The 22,920-nt window shown below is 36.5% G+C and overlaps 1 protein-coding gene across 18 annotated transcripts in view; it reads right to left on the bottom strand.

The window, feature by feature from the left end:
* SOX6 (SRY-box transcription factor 6) overlaps positions 1 to 22,920 on the bottom strand; it is a 382,490-nt gene that overhangs the window by 207,478 nt on the left and 152,092 nt on the right. For all 18 annotated transcript variants that reach the window (XM_074585859.1, XM_074585865.1, XM_074585856.1 and 15 more), the window contains one exon: positions 12,673 to 12,883. In XM_074585859.1, coding sequence (XP_074441960.1) covers positions 12,673 to 12,883 — 211 coding nt within the window. The remainder of the gene's footprint in view (positions 1 to 12,672; positions 12,884 to 22,920) is intronic.

Raw genomic sequence — 22,920 nt, 5'->3', positions numbered from 1 at the left:
CAAAGAGGAAAAAAAACAAGGGAAAGTATAACTAAAAACAACTACAGAGCCATTTTAAGACACTCATATTTGCACCGGCAGCCAATAAACACAATAAATAAATTCAACCCAATTTACAAAACAAGTCAAGTTTAATATCCCTCCACATAAGCAGAATAATAAAATAGTGCTATGATCTCAACTAGGAAAATCCAATTAAACAATGTAAAAAGACCAAAAATAGAAACAATGTTTAAAATTGTACCAGTGAAAGCCACAACTCACCGCAATTCTCACACAATAATTATGTTGTTCAAATCTCTGTGCCATAGGGTTGTTCAACAGTTTTTTGTTTGCTTGTTTGTTTTCAGAAACCAACTTACAGTTTTGTTTTTAAAAATACCTTTGAACTGCTGGAATCAGGAAGGAGACTGCCCAGTAGCAGTGGAAATTTATCATAATCCATTATTTAAAATACTCGACTTTGGACAGCAAGGACTTGGTAATATTTAAAAGCAGTCAGCAAGCAGTGGAAACTCTGGTATCTTTTGTAACAGTTCACATGTCAAACTGGCAAGGTGCCCACAGTGTACGGCAGAAAAATCTATTTAATGTCTGCCCCACAAGGCGACATGAGGCTTGATTGGCAGAAAGCAGAGAGTGGCTTTTGATCATGTGTCCTAACAAGCAGTTCCAGCTCCTGTCTCTTCGGCTGAACGGCTCCACATTACCTATTCAAACAGAAGTGACAGGCCACTGCACCACTCTTTGGCTCTAGTCTCACGCAGTGGGAGCTATGCTGGAGACAGAGCCACTGATTAAATATATCACTTTTTCAAGACAAGCAGGTTGTCTGAATCAAAGTTGGACAGAATAGACTCAACATTATTAAAAGAGGATATAAAACTGGAGTTGAGTGATGTTAGGCCAGTTTGTACAGCCTCAGGGATTCACAGACTGACAAGGGGAATAAGGAACAGCAGAACTCATAAAGCAGGGTCAGAAATTAGCTGTGACACCTTGGCCATTTTCCCATCACTTCAGGGCCACTGTGTTTCAAATCCTGTAGTCTGGTTTTGGCCTTTTTTTTAATGATTTAGTGTGTGTGGAGGGGGAGGGGGGGACCTAAAAATCATTAACTACCGAAAGTTGCAAATTGCGGTTTCACAATAAAAGAAAAAATATTAGACACATTTTTCCACCAATATACAGTGTTTTCTAATTAGATTGGGGTGGGTTTTTTCCCTTGTATTCTCATCAGCCAAATTATTGTCATCAAATAATTTGTTGATAGAGCACCAGCTACTCTTGCTCTAAGGAATAACTGAAAGCTGGGGAAAATGACTGAGTCGAGATGCTTATTACATTGCCTTGTTAGTTCATTAACGAATTGGTTTGATTTTTGAGGTTATATGTCTGGCCACTGTCTGTTGTGTTATCTGATACACAGACACGGAAAGGCAACAGACGTGATACGTTGTCTAGCCATTATATCACAGAAACAACAGATACACTGAAACTTGGAGGAACCGATGCTCCAACTAATTTTTTGATTACAAGGATAACTGCAGATATAACAAAACCTATTAATGAAGCTGCAAGAACTGCATTTAAACAGCTAAAAATACAAACAGTCCAAAGAGGAAACAGAAACTGAAATAAAGGAAGCTTATTTTGCTTCATGATGCATGTGTGTGCCAGATCTATAAAACGACTTCTGACCGATTCAAAGTTCTGCAAAAATAATGTTAAAATTATGATACAAAATCCTGACAGATTTTTACAGAACTACTCCTGCAGTAATTCCATTGAAATTAACAGAGTCACCTCAGGAATAAACTTGGTTCAATATTTATTTTTCACTACGGCAAGTTCTTCTGACATTTTAACAAACCTCTGCCCGATGTGTTAGTTTTTGTTTCACTGTAAATATTTAAAAGTAATCCGCTCGTTACATATTTAAGATATGATAAGGACCGCTAGGACCTACACTGAGAACCAGAGCTGTTTTAAACATTGAAAATGCAGGCAAATTTGAGTAGATAGAGCCGAACCCTGTCCTCATGCCTTAACACACACAGCACAGCCATAAATGCAAACAGAATTCAGTCTTCAGGTGGTGTTAGACTAACAAGAAATTCAGGACAGAGCTCTCAATGTTTCTGGTGCCACTGCAGGCGCTCTAGACTGTCGTGTTCAGCGTTCCTCCAGATGGGTGAGAGAGCCTGCTTGCCTCAACATTTTCAAACAAATAAAAGACAGAAAAGTATTCAAGATGGGTTTTTTAGGTTCAGTGAAGATCGTGATTTACCGTAGAAGGTGATGTCGCATCAGGTTCTTTAAGAAATGTGAGCAGGCAGCAGTGCATTATAGCTTCATGTTGAAATACGGCAAATAGTTATGTAAAGCATTAAGTAAAACGGTTAACAAAAAGGAAGATGAAAATAAACAGGCATTCATATGGAGGGCACTGTGCCCAGGAACTCTGGGCACCTATGTAAGTAAAGCTAAAAATATATTATGATTAATAAAAGAAAACAGCTATTAGATACATTCCAAAACGCTAGGCTGTAGAACAAGACATTTTGGCACGGCTTTCCTGATTGGCAGCCCATGTTAAGGACCGACCCAAGACTGCAGCAGAATGGGTGCTGCTAGTCAAGACGCAGCAACGCTAACAGGAGCTATCTGCAGATGTTTACACAGTACTTGCTCTCACGACTATATTTAACAAGGGCTATTGCCCTGTTTTTTCATGAACATCACAACCTGAACTCTACAGAAACACCACCACTTCTTTATGTTATTAAGTAATACAGAATAGGGAGGATTTTGACACATTAACAACTATTAACTCTTGCTTCATTTTGGAGATCAACATGCCAATGAGCAAATAAGGAAGAAGCAAATGGGAATTAGAAGGATTCATCACAATCCAAAATACACTTACGAAGCACAGAAACATGTAGTTCACAACAATGAATTACGTTTTGTTCCTGGCTTTCACTTTACACTCATCAGCTATGCACTGGGAAGCGGGAGCACACACACAGGGCTAAAACTTGAATTATAGACATGAATAGGATTCAGAGAGGGCTTGAGCATACATGACAAAAGCTTGAGCATTCATGATAAAGCTCTTCTTGGCTTTAAAGGTGCCAGATCAGTCCTACAGTGGAGAACTAGAGGCCTAGAATAAACCATATTTGAGACCACACCTGGAGTGTGGTGTCCAGTTCTGAGCTACCCAGTACAAGAAAGACATGGGCACGCTGTCCAGCAATGGGCCACCAGACAACCAACTGATTGGAGCATCTCTCATATGAAGCGGGGCTGACAGAGCCATGAGTGTGTAGCTTGGAAAAGAGCAGGCTCCAAGGGATAATATATAAATACCTGATGGCTGGAGTAAAGAAGACTGACTCTCTCTCAGTGACGCCCACTCTCTCAGTGACCGCTCTCTTCTCAGTGATGCCCACTGACAGGCCCAGAAGCAAAGGGCACAAATGGAAATACAGGAAATTCCCTTGAAACGTAAGAAAGAACTTTCTTATTATAAGGATGACAAAACACTGAACCGGTTGTGGAGTTTCCATCCTTGGAGATACTCAAAAACTGATAGGACACGGCCCTGAGCAGCCTGTTCCAGGTGATCCTGTTCCGAGTGGGACAGCTGGGCCAGACAGTCCCAAGTGGTGCTTTCCCATCTCAGTCACTGTGCGATTCTCCAGCTCTTTGAAACAGACCGCAAACTGAGCGCAGGAGAAGGTGCATATATTGTCACCGAAATAAACACAGTCAGGCTCTTTCATGTACGGGCTGATACATTTGAAAGAAGAAAGCTGCTTTTAATGACATCCTAAATTTTATGTTGCTGTACTGAGCAGTTCTTTGTAAAAAGGATAAATTCAAAATCCTGTTTCCTCCCTCACATTATAAAACACTCTAGAAGATTTCCAAATTTTTTAAGCTCAAGTTCTTCCCATTACAAACTTCAGGAAAAACAAAAATGTATAAAAAACACTTAAATAAAGTAGTATTTTAAATGAAAAAAAAACCTAACTACTCTTGTTTTTCCTAATTCTTACTTGTATTTAGCAATACACAAAAGTGACACTGACATTGAATGGATTTAGTCTCCTTAACATAAAATCTGTTTGGGGTTAATTAGCACGGCTGAAGACTAATCTTAATAATTGTTTGTTGTTTCCACTGGAGGCAGGTTTCCCTCACGAAAGAAGTGGCATCTTGGAGTTTCAGACTAAAACACAGAGGTGAGAGGAGCTGCTCTCTCTGTTGGATGAACCAGACAGCCTGAGCGTGTAGCTGCCTCGTGCAGCCAGGCAGCGAATGCCTCTGTCTCTCTTGTGGCAACCAAATAAAGTTGTCAAAATTATTTTTAAGTAATGATAAGGTATCTAAACCAAATACTGTATAGAGAAATAAGGAATATATCAGCATTTAAAATGTATATGCTGCTGAGCATTTTTACTGTCATTTCTTTAAGAAAAGCAGATCTAATTAGCTGTATCTCTAAAGTGCGTACCAAGCATTTTTATTATGTATTATAACATTTTGCTTAGAGTTGACATTTTTATTCTGACAAGCACTGTCTGGAGAGCTCTCAATAAATAATACATTTACAATTTTCAGTAAATAAGCACTGGACACAAATCGTTATCCTTACTTACAGCTGCCCCTCTCTAATAGTGCTTTTACAAGTAAGGTGACTATTCAGTCTAATGCAATACTCCCAGTGCTGGAAAGATATTTTCATTCATTACCCCAGTCACAAGCACTTAAAGCACTTTTAGGCCCTGTTGCAAAACAGCAGGAATGGCAAAGCAAATTAGACCAACTAAAACTAAAGTTCATCACCAAAGAAATCTGAGTTCATTCACCCTACAGGACTTGGAAAATACAACGGCATACAAGATCAGCCACATGCGAGCCCTCTCTTTCCTTCATATTTTTATATTTACATTAGCAATTTTAGGAAGGAAAGGATTGCAGCCTAGTCCCTACTCTTAACCCGATGACTACAACATGTATTTCAATTCCCATTTTAAAGCATGATCTGATCGTAACGCTGTTTGTGTCACAGTACATCAGAAACCAATGAAGTATGAATTTATTTTTCTGCTGCCAAGAGCACGCAACTGAAGCAACTCTCCATATTTTGACATCTATTTGCTCACTTATGCTTCACCACAGAGCCCAATGTCAGTTGTACCCGTTCATACTGAACTTGCGTTTCTTACCGCCCTAAGGAAAAAGCTGGCTTTTTAGATACACTTTTTTAATGCTTTTGTAATACTAATAACATAAAAATAGTGTAAAGATAGCAGATCTTCTGTCTAAAAAGGAGACAAAAATGTAGAGGAGCATTAGTGCAGAAAATTATATAAAAGCATGGAGACAATTTATTACCTGGTAAAAATTAAATTAAATTAAATTGTATCCAGCAGTGGACAATGTCAGAATTGAGGGGTATTGTGGGATTAAAGAAAAAGATGAGATGACCCCTGAAGGTAAGACATTGGAAAACACAGTCACTGGGGAGGAACTGGTTGGAATGGTCAGTAGATGCTGGCGTTGAGAAGATCTCAGTCTGTTTCAGTTTAATCCATCCCTGTCTACGGCTCAAGTTCAGAGACAATGAGGAAAGGCTGAAAGCCCATTTGTTCTAATGAAAAGGATTGTACCCATCTCAAATATCCAGGATGAATAAAGACATTTCCTCAATGTAATGTGAGCATCTCAAAATGGTGAAAGTAAACATCTACCCAAAAATAGTTTAGAGTTACCATAACTAGAAGGGATGTCCCAATCTTCAGAAGTGAGACCTGAATTTCAGACTCTCCCCACATCAGGACTCAAGCTATGATCAACAAAAACATTTTGTAGAGGTGCAGAGGTACAAAGCTTCAACAAGAAAACAACCTGCATTGGGAAACCAAACCTCCATAAAAGTAGAAGTTCCATAAAATGCCATAGATCCTGCATCTAGGTAATCACCTGATAGTAACCAAGGTATATTTTCACCTGACAGGTCCTCATGTTGCTATTTTCGTTCAACTACTGCCAGACCCCATTATGAAAAATGCTACCATCACACTCGCCACATTTTATTGATAATCCTGAATTCGATCTAAGAGCTGAAGGGACACGAAAACCCTTTAGTAAAAAAGACAGTCTCCATAATCTATTGATTTATTCATATAGATCTTATTCTTCATGATATCTATGTAAAAGCCTGTACTTTTCCCCATTTCTGTGCCATGAACAAATTTCAGACAAAGAAAACTGAAGGGAAAGTTTCTAATGTCACATGAGACATACTGAAAAATGCCGAAGAATTACTATACTATAATCCACACAGAACCTGTGAGTAATGACTAGATGCTCAAATGCTACAACACTGGGCAAGATTGTAGTGTAGACAGGCAGATAATAAATGCAAAGGTAAGGTGGAAAGATGACAACATGTGCCAGATTCTTAAACAATAATTGTGAGATAGCATTTAATCACAAAACAGTCCCCTGAAAGTCTTAAAAGACATAAGACAGGAAATAATAAAAAACACATAAATTCTCATATATCTAGAAGGATAAATAAAAACATGAGACAAAATATTAATGACCAGATACAGTATGGTTACACAGGCTGGGTCTGCCTTTGAAAAAAAAAAAAAAAAAAAAATTACCTAAACATGTGTTGTGTTCTAAATGTTGTTTAAAACAACTCCACTAAAGTTATTTCTGCCTCCAACAGGAATGAATTTTTGATAGAAAAATCAAACACATCAGAAAGAAAGAAACTAGGCTGCATCTTCTTTTAGTTACCAGGAAAATAACCCTAGAAACCACTTTCTTTGTGGTAATCTTCCTAAGAAGCCCTAAATTACTTCATTTAACGCATTAAGACATAGGAATTCACTGTACACTTCAAAAATAAAATTCTTAGAAATTTTATGATCTATAAAACTTCTCTAGTAGAAGAATATATTTTTCTAAAATAGCAACATAAATTGCAAGAAAAAAGAGTGACCAATGTGATTTTACCAAGATCATTGGATTAAAAAAAAAGAGACAGTGAGTTGCATTTAAATGTATGGTAAAGAGAGAAGTAATTCAAGAAAACAGCAGTTTAGGAAAATGTGCCTCAAATCTGTCCTCGAACTTGATCTAACTCATCTGTTTATTGTGTGGACTTTTAGGCTTTTGTGTTTTTACTTTGGAAGCATGTTTGGAGCTTAGCAGAAAAATTCCTCAGCCTCGCTGCTACCATATACGGCTTCTAACAAAAAGCAAGTAAAAGATATGTATGAAATTAACTATATACATAACTGATTCTGAATTTGCTTACCAAAAAAGATTTTTAAGAAGAAAAGGGAAACACGATGAGGGTGGTACCTAGCAGATGTGGCAAGGTTTTTCAAAGACGATGAAAGGATTTTGAAGAAGGTGGGTTTTTTCACATGCAAAGGGTTGGTTTCTAGCTGACAGGAACCTCAGTTAACATTTATGAATTCCATAGGTATCACAAAAAATAGAACAGTAGTATTAATTCATTTCTAACAATGAGTTTGGATAATCCTAATACCAAATCCCGTAACATTTTTAAAGCCTTGAACAGAAGAAAATATCTGTAGCCATCAAGAAAACTGAAAAATAAAGAACAGGGCTCTATAAATGCCAGGTGTATTAGGACAACCAGGGATCATGCCTTCGTCAGTGGAAAGTGTGAGTATAGAGCACACCACAAGGCATGTAACTTTAATTAAATCTCAGTAAAACTTCTGAAAAATATTCAAAAATATTAATTGACCACAGATGGTCAGTAGTTCAATTCTAGACCTGATCCCAAAAAAACTCCTGACATATGATGTCCTCAAAGGTTGTGCTTAAAACTATACCAGAAAACAAGTGTCTATGTCTGAACTCTGTCTGTTCTCAGCTGTGGCAGGCTTAAAACAAAGAATACAAAACTGAAACTCTCCATTCTTTTAATACGATACAGCACACACAGATTCCACTAAAAAAAAAAAAAAAGAACCCAAACCAACAATAACAAAAAACAACAACAAAAAAACCCAGCAACAAAAAACCTTGCACAAAACTACAATCGCAATGGTTTACCAGTGTCCAGTTATAAAACACAGTAGGTGAAAGCTTAAGTTTCTTTATTTCCCAGTGAAGTCAACAGGAAATACATACATATTTGTGTGTGCAATACTGTCCTTGCTGGCATGACAGAAAATTTTATAGAGGAACCGTTAATCTATTTTAAGTTAATATAAAAGAAAGCCTTCAATTATTATTAACTAATGAAGCTGGAAGAAAAAAAAATAGCTAAACACAAAATCAGAAAAACCACCAGTACCAAGTAGCGTAGTAAGATTTTCCCTATTGCCTATAAAATGAATAATACATGTGGATCTTTAATTTTTAATTTAGATATCTTTAGACATATTATATATCACTATGAGTTACATATATCCACCCATAGAGAGAGAGTACAAACAGGTGCACATGACAGAGAATAGATGGAAATTTATGAATATACTACTCTTTATATAGATGTTCATTATTCCAACACGCATACATAAAAATCTTTGATCTCTGAATGTTCAACTATGGTCTTCAAGGAGGAAACAAGAATGGGAAGCAGTTTATAAAAAGCTTGTGCTAGAATTCTGAACTGCGCTTGGTTGAAAAATGATACTGTATACATCGCTCAGAATCAAGGTCAAAAGTGAATTAGGAATCCAGGCCCTGAGTAATGAGGGCTTAGCACTTAGCAGAAATGACATGCCCAGTTTCCAGCTCAGAAGTGCCAGCTGACCTGCCAACCTAGCATTCCAGATCTGAAAGGGGGAAATCTGCTCTCCTAGCTACAGACAAGATGTGTACTACTAATTATTGCTCATAGAGGCTTATGATGAAGTACAGTAGCATAGTTGTCTGGAAGCCAATTCTCAGCCTAGAATTCGGGCAGCCCGGGAGATGTAAATCTGTCTCACAAAAGTAATATAAGCAATATTCTGAAAGAAAGTCTTTTACTGAAGGGGAATAGAAAGGAAAAGAGCAGTCCGACCATACTATCAAACATAAACTTCATTTGAGCTGTAAAGATATTTAATACTTGATTGTACTACAGGATACTTCCAAAGAAAAAAAGTAGAACAATCCTTCTGTTCATACAAAACCTAAGAAGATGAATATATTGAAGTTATCCAAGAGGCCCTAGAGTCTAGTGTTGTTGATTAAATTAGACACCTGTTCATTTCTGACCTCTTCTGTCTTATGAGAACACATGTCAGCAAAGTCTTTACATACTCAAATTAACTCTAAATATTTGTAGCATTCTTTTTTTTTTTTTCTCCCCACAGTTACAATTTTCTCATCAATTTTCTCATTTCCAAATCATTAGACATTATGACACAGGAATGCCTTAATGTACAAAGTATGCAAATGCTGGACCATGAAGTCAAAAATGTTGTTTATCCTGTGATGTTGCTAATCTTTGTTCAAACTACAAAAAATGCTAAAAACCTATCTAAGGTATATTCAGTGCTACATGAGGCGCTCATGTTCCCAGTATTATACACAAGACATGACACTGGCTGAAGCACTATTATTAAAGAGAGATTAAAACAGCTGTACATTATGCTGAAGCACTCACTCTTTCCTTTACAAACAGACGGTCCTGGATTACAAGCAGCACTTGACCATTTAAATCACTACAACAACCAGATTTAACCAGCTGGGCCATATTCTCTTAGGCAATGCCTGTTGACCTCCTCAGTCACAGCTGCTCAGATGAAATTCTCATTAGACAACTTATTTTCAGAAGCCAAAGGACTCTGATTAAATATATCTATTTAGACACGATAAAGTCTTACAGTATATATTTCTTTTCCAATGTTATGAGGTACAACAGAGACCACAACCAGGAGATATAACTATAACAGACACTTGACATCTGAAGGCATACCACAAAATGTTTCAGCAGTTGACATCAGCAACTCCTATTACTCAAATTCAGACCCTATAGATGGACCAGAAAGCTACTGTAATAACATTAAAAAAGACTTGTTGCTGTACTCGCATGGGGGTTAGAGCAGATGACTGGAATTCTTGAGTTCTTTATTCCACTTCTAACTCTACAATTAACTTGACATATGACCGTATGTTAGCCCAATTCCCACAGCTACATTGACGGTCATGGAGCTCCTCTCTATAAAAGATGCTAACACATACTATTAATTTATTCAAGGGAATGATGCAAGAGTTCGAGCCCCACAGATTTTACACAGTAGTATACAGTAGAAATACATGTCTTTTCCCCATTCCATTCATTAAAGCAATTATATAAGATGGCAAAACCTTTTCATAATCTCAGACCTCATTTCTCCAACTGACTCTGCACTGAGTCAGTCGCAGCACCCACAGTCACCACAAAGATCACTCTTAAAATAGTAATTATTTTTAAAATGTTATTATATTCCAATCAAACAAGTATGGAGAGTTTCCTTCTTTTTAATTCAGAGAAACCTCTGAATACTGTAATAGGTATTCAAATCTGTCATAAGAGTTTTGGTATTCCTAGTCTACACAGAAGTTTAAAACCATTGAACCTCCTAACTGTAACATCCTGAAGAACTTCCAGTCTTTCTATTAATGATTTTTCCATGTTAGTTTACATGGTACCAGTCAGATGTCCGTTAATTATTTTCTCTAAAAGGGAAATGACCTTTTTTTCTACAGAAAATGGTGGATGAATTGGAAAGAACTTAACACAAAGATACTGTCAAGTACCTTTGAACTTACAAGCAGACTTTAGAATAGTTTTCCAGTATAATGTGATCCATAAAAGGCAAGATTATTTTACAGATCAGAAATGACCTTTATTTCACAGCTGGTGAGAACATGCAGCATGGAAGGCTCAGACTCAGTGAGAGGCATCTCTCTGCTATGCACATACCTCTCTTAAATCAACTAGCGTATACTAATACAGAGGAAGTGCAGAACTTTCTACAGAATTCATACAAAAATAAGCTATGAAAAGCTTCAGTCCCTACAGTAAGATACTATGTTTAAATTTTTTGATGCACATTTTTATTAGCACACCATTCAGTATACTCCTGGAAAAGTCTTAGCTGTGGTGTCACTATAATCAACAGCAACTTGTATACTCCCGCAGCAAAGCATGAGCCAAGACCTTTGATTAGCATGGAGTGTCGAACGACTGTTACTGACTGTAAAAAACAACTGTGCCAAAGTAACATTTAAAATAGTTTTCGTAGTCTAACCACCAAATCTAAGAAAGCAATTTTTAAAAGAGTGATCTTTACAGCTGAAAACAGACAGATGGTAGTAAAGAATCTGGGACATTCTCTCTTTAGAGATGTTTCACCAGCTTCAGAAAGGACACCTATAGAACACATTTATCTATGTGCTGGCATTTAACAATTATGCCAAGAAATTTGAAAGCCTACTTCCATCCCTACATGAATTTATCCCATATTTAAACATATTATTGTATCAGCATCAATTTTAATTGAAATCTACATTGCCTACCTGAGCCAAGGGATACTAAAACGCACTGTTTGAAGTGCACTGTGACCATACCATGAAACTGAGGAGGTAAATTATTCTGAACTCATTAATTTCAAAGAAAAAAGGGATCACAAAGTTCTACTGCCTGGTAGTTTCAAATATTCTTCCTGGGTTATTTTTAATGCCACAAAACAACACTGAACTACACGAACAACTAACAGAATGCACACAGATGTCTCCACAACTGTTTATCTATTTCAGAACCCCCTGTTCTCACATCTTCCCTGGTTCAAACTCAGGTATGAGCTCACAGACTAGAAGACGTTGCAGAAGCAATCAAGACTTCATTCTACTTGACATGGGGAGAGATTTTCATAGTGGACCCTGATCATGTGCACACATAGCCTAATGAACTCACTCTCCAATTCTATTTAGTTCCTATCAAGGCCAAAATCTTACCAAAGTTGATGAAAATATCTGAATAAGGACTGAGTACATAAACTGCCTTACAGCTCCAAGATTTGTCCTCATTTTTATCTCTCTCTTTTAACACTTGTAACAATATCTGAGCAGACTGTAAAAAAAAAAATGTATTTCTTCAGCTGCAGTTCTAGATATATAGGTCAGAACTAGGTACTCTTTACACTTAAAACTGTTTCCCATTCTCCTAGCCACAGATGCTGGGTCATTAAGGTGATGAAGGATGAGAATTTCTAAGGCAAAACAAACCGGTTCATGTTTTATTCATTCCTATTGTTTAAAATAAACATTTATCTTTTAAAAGAAAAAGAACAAATACCACTGAACAATATCCCTCACAGCTCTACAACCAGTTAAGAATTCATCATAACCTTTCAAGCAGGAGTTGAGCTTTCACCTAAACAGACATTCTTGCTTTGACTCACAGACAACCAACGCAATTTAGAAAGTTTTAAAAAACTGGCATATTTGTCTAAAATGCCTAATGGATCTCAAACTACCATTGCCATGGTAACCTGTGAATAACTTTATCCTAGCCTTTGCCAATTATGCAATTTTCTGGCTCTTGATACCCAACACATTCTTTATGCCATAAAAATTGTAGGGTTTGGGGGTGGGGAAACTGTATCGCTCTTGACCAACACATACCCTCTTGCTCAGTCCTGGTCATTTCTTCTAGTTTCTTCTGCTTCAGTGTGTCCACCACATCTGCAAGGCTTCCTTTGCGGCGTTCTGGCGTTCCAAAATTAACACTGGTCATTAGCTCACTGCGGTCACGACCTCCTTCGTCGGGCTTGTTTGGTGAGGTAGAGGTATTTCGGAAGGAATATAGGGAACATAACTTATTACTCTCTGACTCCTGCAAAGAAACAATACAGTGTGAAAACATAGGCTATTCTCTTACCTCAGAAGGATCTCAAACACATACAAGTTGAAAGCATTATTTATTAGTCTGTAATTCTAACAAGCCCACGTGTATCCTCCAGTTTCTAAAATGAGCATTATCATTTGAATTTCTCAGTTTCAGTGCTTGATAGGGGCTCCTTTTTCTTTAAAGTCAGTCCTCTCCATGTTTCTAACGATCATACCTCATGCCTGAGATAGTCCTCATCAAGGATTTTCCTTGTCAAAAACAAGACACTCCAACACTTTTTTCAACTGAGTGTTAAACTTTTACAGTTTTTTTAGTTGCTTAAGTAAGGGCAATACATGTAGCACTGAGAGAAAATATACAGGCAAGGACAAATTACTGATAGATAGATCCTCAGCTAACGGAAAACAACGTAACCCTAAAACTAGAAAAAGAGCTAGGCCAATAATGACTGAGGAGCAAGGAATCTACTTCACAGTTAAACAAAGGTTATGGTATTTGTCTACCCATGCTTATTCACTGCTCTTTAAGTTAAACCCTTTTCTTAAAGAATGGAGATCATAATGCTTCTAATATACAAAAGGCAATGTTACTTTCCAGGGTAATATAGACAAGAACAAGCAAGGAAATGATCTTGTGGCAGAGTAAGTAAGTCGTGCATGCTGAAACATAGGTATTGAGACTGCATGTATCAGAGGTGGTGTTATATAGTCAAAAACATAGAAAGATAAATAAAAAGGGTTCATCTCCTTGTCCATATATAACACATAGTATTTGAGCAATAAGCTAAAAAAAATATAAATAAAAAAGGGCATCATACTAGCAACAAGTAATGTAATTTCTCCTCAGTTGCATGATATCACCCAACAGTAAAGCCTTTCAGGAACTTCTCTGGCTCTGGCTCAGACTCCTCATTCTCCCAACCATAGATGCAACACTGACTGCATTTCTGCTTTCACTTCAGCTAAAAAGAGCACAAATTCTTCAATTTGTCCTCAAAAACTCAACCATGGGAATTTCTTGCACACTTCTCTCTCCAAAATCATTATTCTATTTTAATTTTTAATAATATCAGGCTAGGAGTACTAAAAATTGAGGGTAAAAAATATTGAGGGTTTTTTTGTTTATGGTATGCCTAGAAATGTCAGTGCGTATATTCGATGCCATAAAACAGATTTTCTTTAAAATTAAAGAGTAATAATACTAGTGGCAATATATTTAAAAATTAAGAGATTAATTATTATTTCTATCAAAAGTCATTCTCCCAATGCATAGTATTCCCCACGAACAATAATTCCTACTACTCTGTGAGCTGAAAATACCCATCTACAGAGTATTGAAGAAACCTGTGCTGGGAAATGTCCCAAGTGAAATGAGGTCTGAAGAAAGATGGACTAGAAAACATTAAACACCAGCAACAACACCAGTCATAAATCTTTGCTTTAGTCTTGAACGGATTAAGTAGCTGTGCAATGCAACAGAAGAAGCAGCACTAACAATGAGCAAGTGTGGTAACTGTGGGCTGTGGACTGCAGAGAAGGTGGTGGTGACAAATCATTATCAAGCCCAGCAGTATATGATCAGCAAAACACTATTATTGCCATTGGAGAAGGAGGCAGCATTTGCTAGTGATGTTGAAAATGTATTTATTCACTAAGACAGGAATGTGGAAGAAGATGCTATCGCATCCCAGCAGTAGCAGCATCCCTGTCAACACAGTATGAGTGACAGAGGTTTTGTAAGCACACACGGAAAGAGAGGTGCCATGGAACAAAAAATTTACCTTCATTTTTTCATTTATCAACGTTAAAGAATTTTCATTTCAATCCAGTTGTATTCATTAAAGAATCAAACATCACAAACAATAATAGCTTAGGCAGACCAAGTACAGAGCTGAATGTATTCAGATGCCTTGAGCAAAGGAAGCCTTTCTTATCTTCAGTTGTTTCTGAAAACTACTTTGCAATTTTCTTAGAAACTTGGTCTAAGTTACAATGGAGATGAAAAAAGCATCTCCTAATATTTTTCAATTTAAAACTTGAATTTCTATAATGCATTTCCTCAATGAAGAATTAATACTATATAACATGGCATTTTCACCTTTGAAGACTAGGGTATGAGCAACTTAGGAATTTTAAATTCATTTTAAAGCAACGTCCTCTTCCAGTCCATGAAGCATATCCATCAACATTATTCAGCGTTTTTCATGCTCTCAGCAAGGAACACTAAATCTGTTGTTAGGCCGGAAACAAGAAGGCTAATCTGTGGGGCAAGTAGAAATGACTGAATGTTCTTCCTCCTGATAACCTATCCTCTCCCTCGTCTGGATGCATGCAAGGTCCAGCACAATGCTCCTTCGCTGTCAATGAAAGACTCTCCAAGTCTTGCCTCCGTTAGGCAGCACATTCACGCTTATTTTTCTTGCCCAAAAGACTGCAAATATCCATAATGAATATAAGACAAGTTTAAACTCCATGCAAATGATGTATGTTTATGGAATGGAGGCAGAATGAGAGCCTTTGAAGAATGAGGAACTGTCTAACTAATAGAGTATTTTATATTGTCAGTTTTGTGGGTAATTAAAATGTAGAATAAAAATAAAAGAATAAAAGGTATCCCTAATATTTTTGGTTCTGTTTGGCCCTCCCTACACCTGTTGTATTGGGGTCACTAAATGACTACAACATTTGAAATGTATTATCTGAATTGGCACTCTAAGAAACCCAGCAAGGACGACTTTCTGAGCTCCACCTTTTTCTGAAATCAGAAATAGTTTAAAAGAGTGGCTGAGGATTCAGCAGGGTAACCGCACAAACTGAAAGGCATTCAAGGGATTAAATGGGCAAATGGAAAAACTGTAGACCAGTCCAGTGTAAATACCTTATCTAATAATAGCAGAACTCAGCTAGAAAAATCTAAATCAGCTGCACGTACAATTATCTACAAGAAACAAAAGCAATTCCCATGCATTCTACGATTCTAGATAAATTTGTGAATAATCTACAAATAAAACGTAGCTAAAATGAAACATTGAAAAGGCTTCAGAAGGAATTTCATAGCTACACAATCAGAATAGATATTTTTACTCCTCCTATGTATGTACTGTTGACAGCTTTCTTTTTTATTCCAACCATATGAACAGGTTATATTGACCTCACATTCATGCCAAACTAGACAGATCATAAACCAATGGGACAAGGGAAGCTTTTCTGTTATATTTTCTCTAGAAAGGTGACTTAACTGTATTTGAGGGGAAATTGCTACTGCAGCGTTCAGTTTGTTGAAAAGAAAATAAAGGTTGCACCAAATTTATGAAGGATTTTAATTTGCTTGGTGGAGCTTACAATCATTTGTGGACCAATGCATGTCACATTTACGTCCCAGCACCTCACCCACTGCATGACCAAAAGTGCAACTATCACATACATCAAATGTAGGCCTGGCTATCAAAAATTAATTTGCATTGATGTTCACAAGCAGTATGCATATACCCTTCTAATGTAACGGCAATACATCCTTATGGCCCAGGTGCCCTCTGAAAAGAGACTAGCAGATCACGTGTGTTGTCTGGGAGAAGAGGTATATCATCTCCAAAAGTTGTTTGTTGGTCCTCTTGCTCCAATGCATAAGCTACTCTCACTAGAAAACCTGAAGTCCAGAATGGACAGAATGGAGCCACCATTTCTTATCATAGAACAAGAAAATAAATTAATGGTTAGGAAAGCAGAACCTGGTTCTTTTGAATAATGAAATAACGAAAGAGAGCCTATCCTTGAGAAGCTTTATGAAGCCACCTTTTACAGAATGAGGAAGCTCCAGTTTGTTTGACCTTAAGAGAGGAAAGAAAGGATGATCTGAAAAGTATTTTTCATGCTCTTTACAAGCACATGGAAGAAGAGATAAAGACAAGTAAAGTGACTAGCCAAGATCAACTCAAATGTTTTCATTTTTCAAAATCTAGCTGCGCAATCCATCAGCACTGATGAAAATTCTTTATGCAAATCAACTTTTCTCAACATAACTGATAATACTTAAGAAGAAAATGGGCAAGAAGATATGACTCTCATGAATGCCCACTTAATGTATTTGGACACAATCTGGTGCCCAAATTCATCCAATAGCTACATAATGCACTAGACAACTGATACATCTCTGAATTCTCAGATCTAAAATTCATGTATTTCTGTAAAATGGCATTTTAAGCCTAAACTTGAAATAATATCTTCAACACATGACGGTCCCTTTGAAAGGTGCATTTTTCAAGGTGTGCTATCCTTACTGATTTCAGTGATCACTTGGGCAAAAAAGGAAAATATCTTACAATAAGATAAACAGCAAACATTTAGTCTATGGACAAAAGATTTAACACAGAGCACGCTTCTTCATCCAACATTGGTGAAATTCAGTCACAGTAAAACCCTACACATTTCTAATCTTGACTATATTAGGATTAATTCAATTTGCAGTCCAGAAATAGAACAATATTGACATATTAATAAAGCATCAGTATCAAAATATTATGTCCTTCTGAAGCATATTTTACTTCCAATAAGAACAGAGTCCTTATAAAAGAAGAAATTTAAGGAAAAGCTATGTTTGTAAAATTTTTAATTTGGTCCTAACGGAAAGTGTTAGGTAAAAGTATTGCTTACTACAGATGACATAGCAAAGCGGGTTTCTTCTCAGTTTCATCCAAAGTGACATCTGGTGCAGATTGCTCAGGATCCCACCATACCTTTGCTAGACTTATAAAACTATCTTCCCACTCACATGCTAATACAGGATAATTGTAGAACAATCATTTATGCCCATACCAGAATCCCACAGGGATATTGGAGAGGGATTTCTGCCCACCACAATGGTGGCATTTCCAGACTAGCCCTTAATAATTGGCAAAGAGCTTATTACACAAAATTTGGCATAAATCTGACTGCTTAAGGAACAACATGTATGAAAATCTTATTGCCCAGCAGTTGAAGACAGAAACTCAGTCTGGATCACTATTCCAGCTGCTTACTATACAGCAGGAACAAAATACAGTCTATTTTTTAAATGCTGGGTTTTAATAAAGGTAAATAAAGGGCATTTTTCCTGTATGCTTTTCCTTGCCAGCCTTTACACAGACAAAATTTTATTACAGTTCACTCAACCCACTGTCCTTATTGTTTTGACAAAATGTCCCGATCATAACAGATTAAATACCTATATATAACCATTAAAATTTAAGGATTAGGTTTCAAAGTGGAAAAAATGGAGAAAAATAAATAAATGCACAAAAGACAGACAACCAGAAAAATGGCAAGGCATGAATACTAAAATACTATGCCTGGCTCACTCAGGGATAGGTAGCCCATGCATGAAATCACACTCTTACCCCTAGAACATCTACCTACCCCCCTACTAACATGTCAATGAGAAAACAAGATTAAGATTTCCAGTGCAATATGGTAAAAGCTCTCCTAGGTCTATCTTTGGCCTTTTTCATGTTAGAGGGGCCGCCAGTCCCAAGTTTGCTGTGAATATTTGTGGTCCAACAACAGTGCCCTTAGTCCCATCAGCTTTCCAGGCTGCCTGGTGTAAACAATGAGTGGCCTGTTGGCCATTCCTTTTAGAGTCACTGTGAATGGCTCAAGTATAGTTTTGCTAACGGCAGAAACAATTCTGAATAATTATAAACCAAGGCTTGGTATAAATAAAGAGGGGAACTCTTTGTGACTACATACATGGTATTTTCTTCACACTCCATCGCAATTCCTTTAAAACTATTACATTAAGACAATATGTATAGATATTTCAGCATGCCTCTGACTCTGAGAAATTTACTTTTTAGCATGTACATTCACTACATTTTCAAGTTACATTGGTAAAATTCTTCAAAAAGAGAGCTGCTTAGTATCTCTACAAAGAAGGAAAATCCTTATACATTCTTACAAGTTTCTGTTGAAAAGGATTGAACAAACAACCATAATTTTCTTGTTAGTGTAAAAAATGTATTTTCTTGTGTATTTAGATTCTACAGTTTAAGTAGTTCCCATCAGTGGTCCCACTGGTGTTAACAGGATAAATGAGGGAGTACTGCTCTAAGTGATGTAAATAAGGGTATTGAAAGTTGACCCAGTATTTTTCATCTGAGGAAGCAAATGTTTACAGCAATATCTGCGAATTGAATCATGAGCCAACTTGTGTCAATTTTTATGAAGCCCTTTCACTTCCAAAATAGAGCAAACGCACACAAAGTGACAGCTCTATCGGCGAAAGATTGTAGGCTAAAAACAAGATTCAATATTCTTCCTCATTCCTCTTCATGGCCAGAGCACAAAATACAGGGGCTGAGAAGCAACATCTCAGTCTGGGGACTCCACAACCATGAGTGGAGATCTGGCTTGGGACAGACCTCTCTTTGGGACCCTTCTAAGGGTTAAGGACAGACCAACAGTCTGGTGAACTGGATTCTCTGGTGGGAGGCTTAGAAATGAGGAGTGCGTGAGGCTGCAGATTTTAACAAGGAAATATCACAATTCCTTTACGGTGGCATTTATGTTTCTTGTAGGAAGCATAGATGCTGTCTCAAAGAGAGAAGCTCTCTGAAGGTGAGAAAAGAGGAGAACTCGAGAACTGCAACTACGGGCTGTACAAAATCAGGGTCATAGTGTTAGTTAGCAATTTAAGAGTAACTACCATCAACTTTGAAAGTTGACGACTGCAGTCCTACTCAATAGCCAGAGAGAAAACTGTTTCTGTAAGAGTTCAACTGAAATCACAGGATGAATGGCCAAGAAGAAGCAGAAAGCAAATATTACTAACATAAAATGTGTTAGCTGAATTGCTTATTTCCATGTGGATGAGGCTTTTCTGTTATAAAGGGATATTTATCTGTCTCTGCATTGAATGGGACACATGTAAACACCCCAGGAAAGTTGGATATCCAGAGTGGTTTTGATTCCAAGTACTAGAGGCATGCTGGCACTTGGAACTAGTCTGGAGTTAACATATAATGAAAGCAAATGTTTACAAAATCATTTCCAATCACTACATTAAATAAGGTTTCCCATTTTGAGGAATTTAATTAAATAGAATTAAGAGAAATTAAAAATCTAAGTGATCATTTCCAATTCTCATCCGATTAAGACAAAAACAAAAGTTTTATTAAGAAAGAGTTATTTAAATCCAAGGCTTGAGAATGACTGCTATGAGCTATTGTGAAAACATCATTTGTAAAGTCTCAGCAAATTATGCTAGTGGGAGGGCAAATGGCAAGTAATGGAATAAAACCTCAAGTCTTTAACTCAGCGTTTACTCTGATAAAACTTACACTGTTTTCACTGCCAAAGTATAGGCTGAATACAATCTGTAAAAGGCTTGTAGTTCATATTTTATACACATCAAAAACCTCAAGAGGAAACAATACAAGCGTAAGCACTAGCTCTATGCCAAGAAATAATATGCTAAATGAAGAAGAAAAAGAGGAAAATAACTATAGTGTAGATCAAAGGTTTAAAAATAAGAAGACACAATAATGAGACATACATGATATGAATATGACCTTACGAATAGGCCACTGCAAGACTAGATATCTGTTTGGAAGGAATAGTCAGGGACTTTTTGTTTGATGTAAAATATGACCACTTAATTGCAGCAATCCCTTCATACTCAGTTGTGTTGCAGCAAACCAGATGAATCTCGGCACACCGGCTTTTGGGTAGAGAGATTTCAGAAGGTTACAATTTTTCAACTATGTGATTTAAACCCTTCTCGTTACAAAGGAGAAAATCTGTGAAAAATGTTGACAGGCATTTTGCTCCATTCCAGAATAGAAAATCACCTCAAAATTCTTAAATACAATGACCATTCATTTCTATATGGCAATCAACTCACCCACAAATGATATGCATAAACTCATGCGTGCTTTTCTAAGAGTTAGATGCTAAGGATTTCCTTAATTGTCCAAATACGATATATCCTAACTCCCTGTGCTTAGGTTTGGTAATAAATCACAACAATATTAAGACCGTATGCCCTGGACTTTGGTTAAATGCTCTTGCTAAGGAAAAAGTAATGGTCAACCATTTACAAAATTAGTATTTAGACTTATATTGTCATCTAAACTGAAACTGAAGATGCATTGTGATCAGTCGCAGCTGATGAGTACTGTTTACCTTTTGGGTAAATAAAGACACATATTTTGTGATGTATGCTTGTCAGAAGCTGCCAAATAAAACAAGGATTGTGTGGCTTGGATATTCCAGACCACTTTGTATATATCCAACTTCCTCCTATTAGGTCGTCTTAGTTGTCCGACTTATAACTAGATCCATTGTAAACATCAAAATAAAATTTGTATTTATGTTTTTAGCAATATCAAATGCACACGGAAATACTTCTCTGTATATAGTTACATGACACGTATTACATGCTTTATGTTTCCCTTTTAGCATTTGTGGAGGAATGCATGCAGGAAACCAGCCTGCTGCATAGACTACTTGTATTTCTTTAAGGTAAACACTGATGAAACATTTGGAAGATTGAAATAAAAACAAGACATTTATGAGACATAAAGGTATCACATAAAACTGTTGTGAATTACAATAACATTGGCTGAGTCCCAGAACAGATAATCCTTATAAACATGCAGGAATGTTGTAAACTGTATATGAATGTCAGTGATACAGTACATTAGGAGGTTCGTATTACACTTGGTGCTGTGTAAGTCTCAGTCCCTGGATTTTTCATGGCCTCAAAGATTAAAATAAATATATGTAGTATCTTTCCTTCCTCCATGAAGACATTTTATGTACACAGTTTTATTATGCTGAACAAAGATACCAAAGTCTGTTTTTTCTTGAGCTGTCAAAGTACAAAAGAAATGCAAAAAGTCCTTGCACAGATGTAGTAAAGTGCTGGATTTTATCTTTTGGCAGGTGCTCAATATGCAGCCCACATAATCACATGTTAATGACTGGAGTGTGTTAATCAGCATGCATACCTGATTCCTTCTTGCCCAAGGAAAAAAAAAATTTAACAATTTAGAGCGTGTTAATGCTTCTACTTTTGAAAAAATTCATGTCAATATACAGAAGTGAATTAAAAACTTTGCAGAAATTGCTTTACAAAAAATAGGAAATGTTAAAAATGACAGAAAGGAATAAAATGACTACAGGTTTAGATGAACATAAACTACAAGTCTTTTGTGAAGAATTCAGGTGATGGTTAATGCTATTTAAACACAGTTCACCCTAGAATATAGGCAAAGGTTTAATATAGACCATGCATTTGGAAAAAATAAAAATTGTACAGCATCAAAATGAAAATAATACAAGTATAATAGGCATGACAAGAAGAGCCACTATTTGATTCTTCTTCAAATAAAGTCAATTTTGTATTTCATCACCCCCATTAAGCACGTTATCCTGCACACTTTTAGGGAATTGTTTTATTATTTTTAACATGAAATGGAAACATTATTTTATGCTAAACCCAGTAAAACTAAGTCCTTGATCTTTCGAACCTTTAGACATGTGCTTAACATTATAGTTGTTGGTAGTCCTAATAAAGTCAAGTTAAGCACATACCTGAACGCTTTTTGAATCAAAATAATATGCTTGAAAAAAAATTATTTCTACCTTTTCTGCAATTTATTTCTCATAGGAAAATAAAATATCATATCAACTGCTTTTTCCACACCCTTTACTTTCAGCCAAAACTTTGCACCCATGCAATTAAATATGAAGGTATTTATCTCTTTAGTTAGATAAAACTTCTGATGCGCTACCTGGAATGCAGAAATAATATGACAAGCACAGTAGAACTGCTTTCTATCATCACAAAATTCAGATTTGTACATGTAAAAAACAGCTGCATGAGCAATTTAGCAGAATTGCTAGAGTTGAGGGCATTTATATTTGATGCATTTTATATGCTCATACCCAGCCCGTAAATGAACTAAAAATAAAATTTCAAAACATGTAATTGTATCTATAACTTTTGAAAATTTGAAGCCATGAATTTGTATAACAACAAATTCACAG

This window comes from Larus michahellis, chromosome 4, assembly GCF_964199755.1.
Source record: "Larus michahellis chromosome 4, bLarMic1.1, whole genome shotgun sequence".
NCBI classification, from domain to species: domain Eukaryota; kingdom Metazoa; phylum Chordata; class Aves; order Charadriiformes; family Laridae; genus Larus; species Larus michahellis.
The sequence above is the reverse complement of the archived record's forward strand: the minus strand, read 5'-3'. Positions and strand labels throughout refer to the sequence as shown.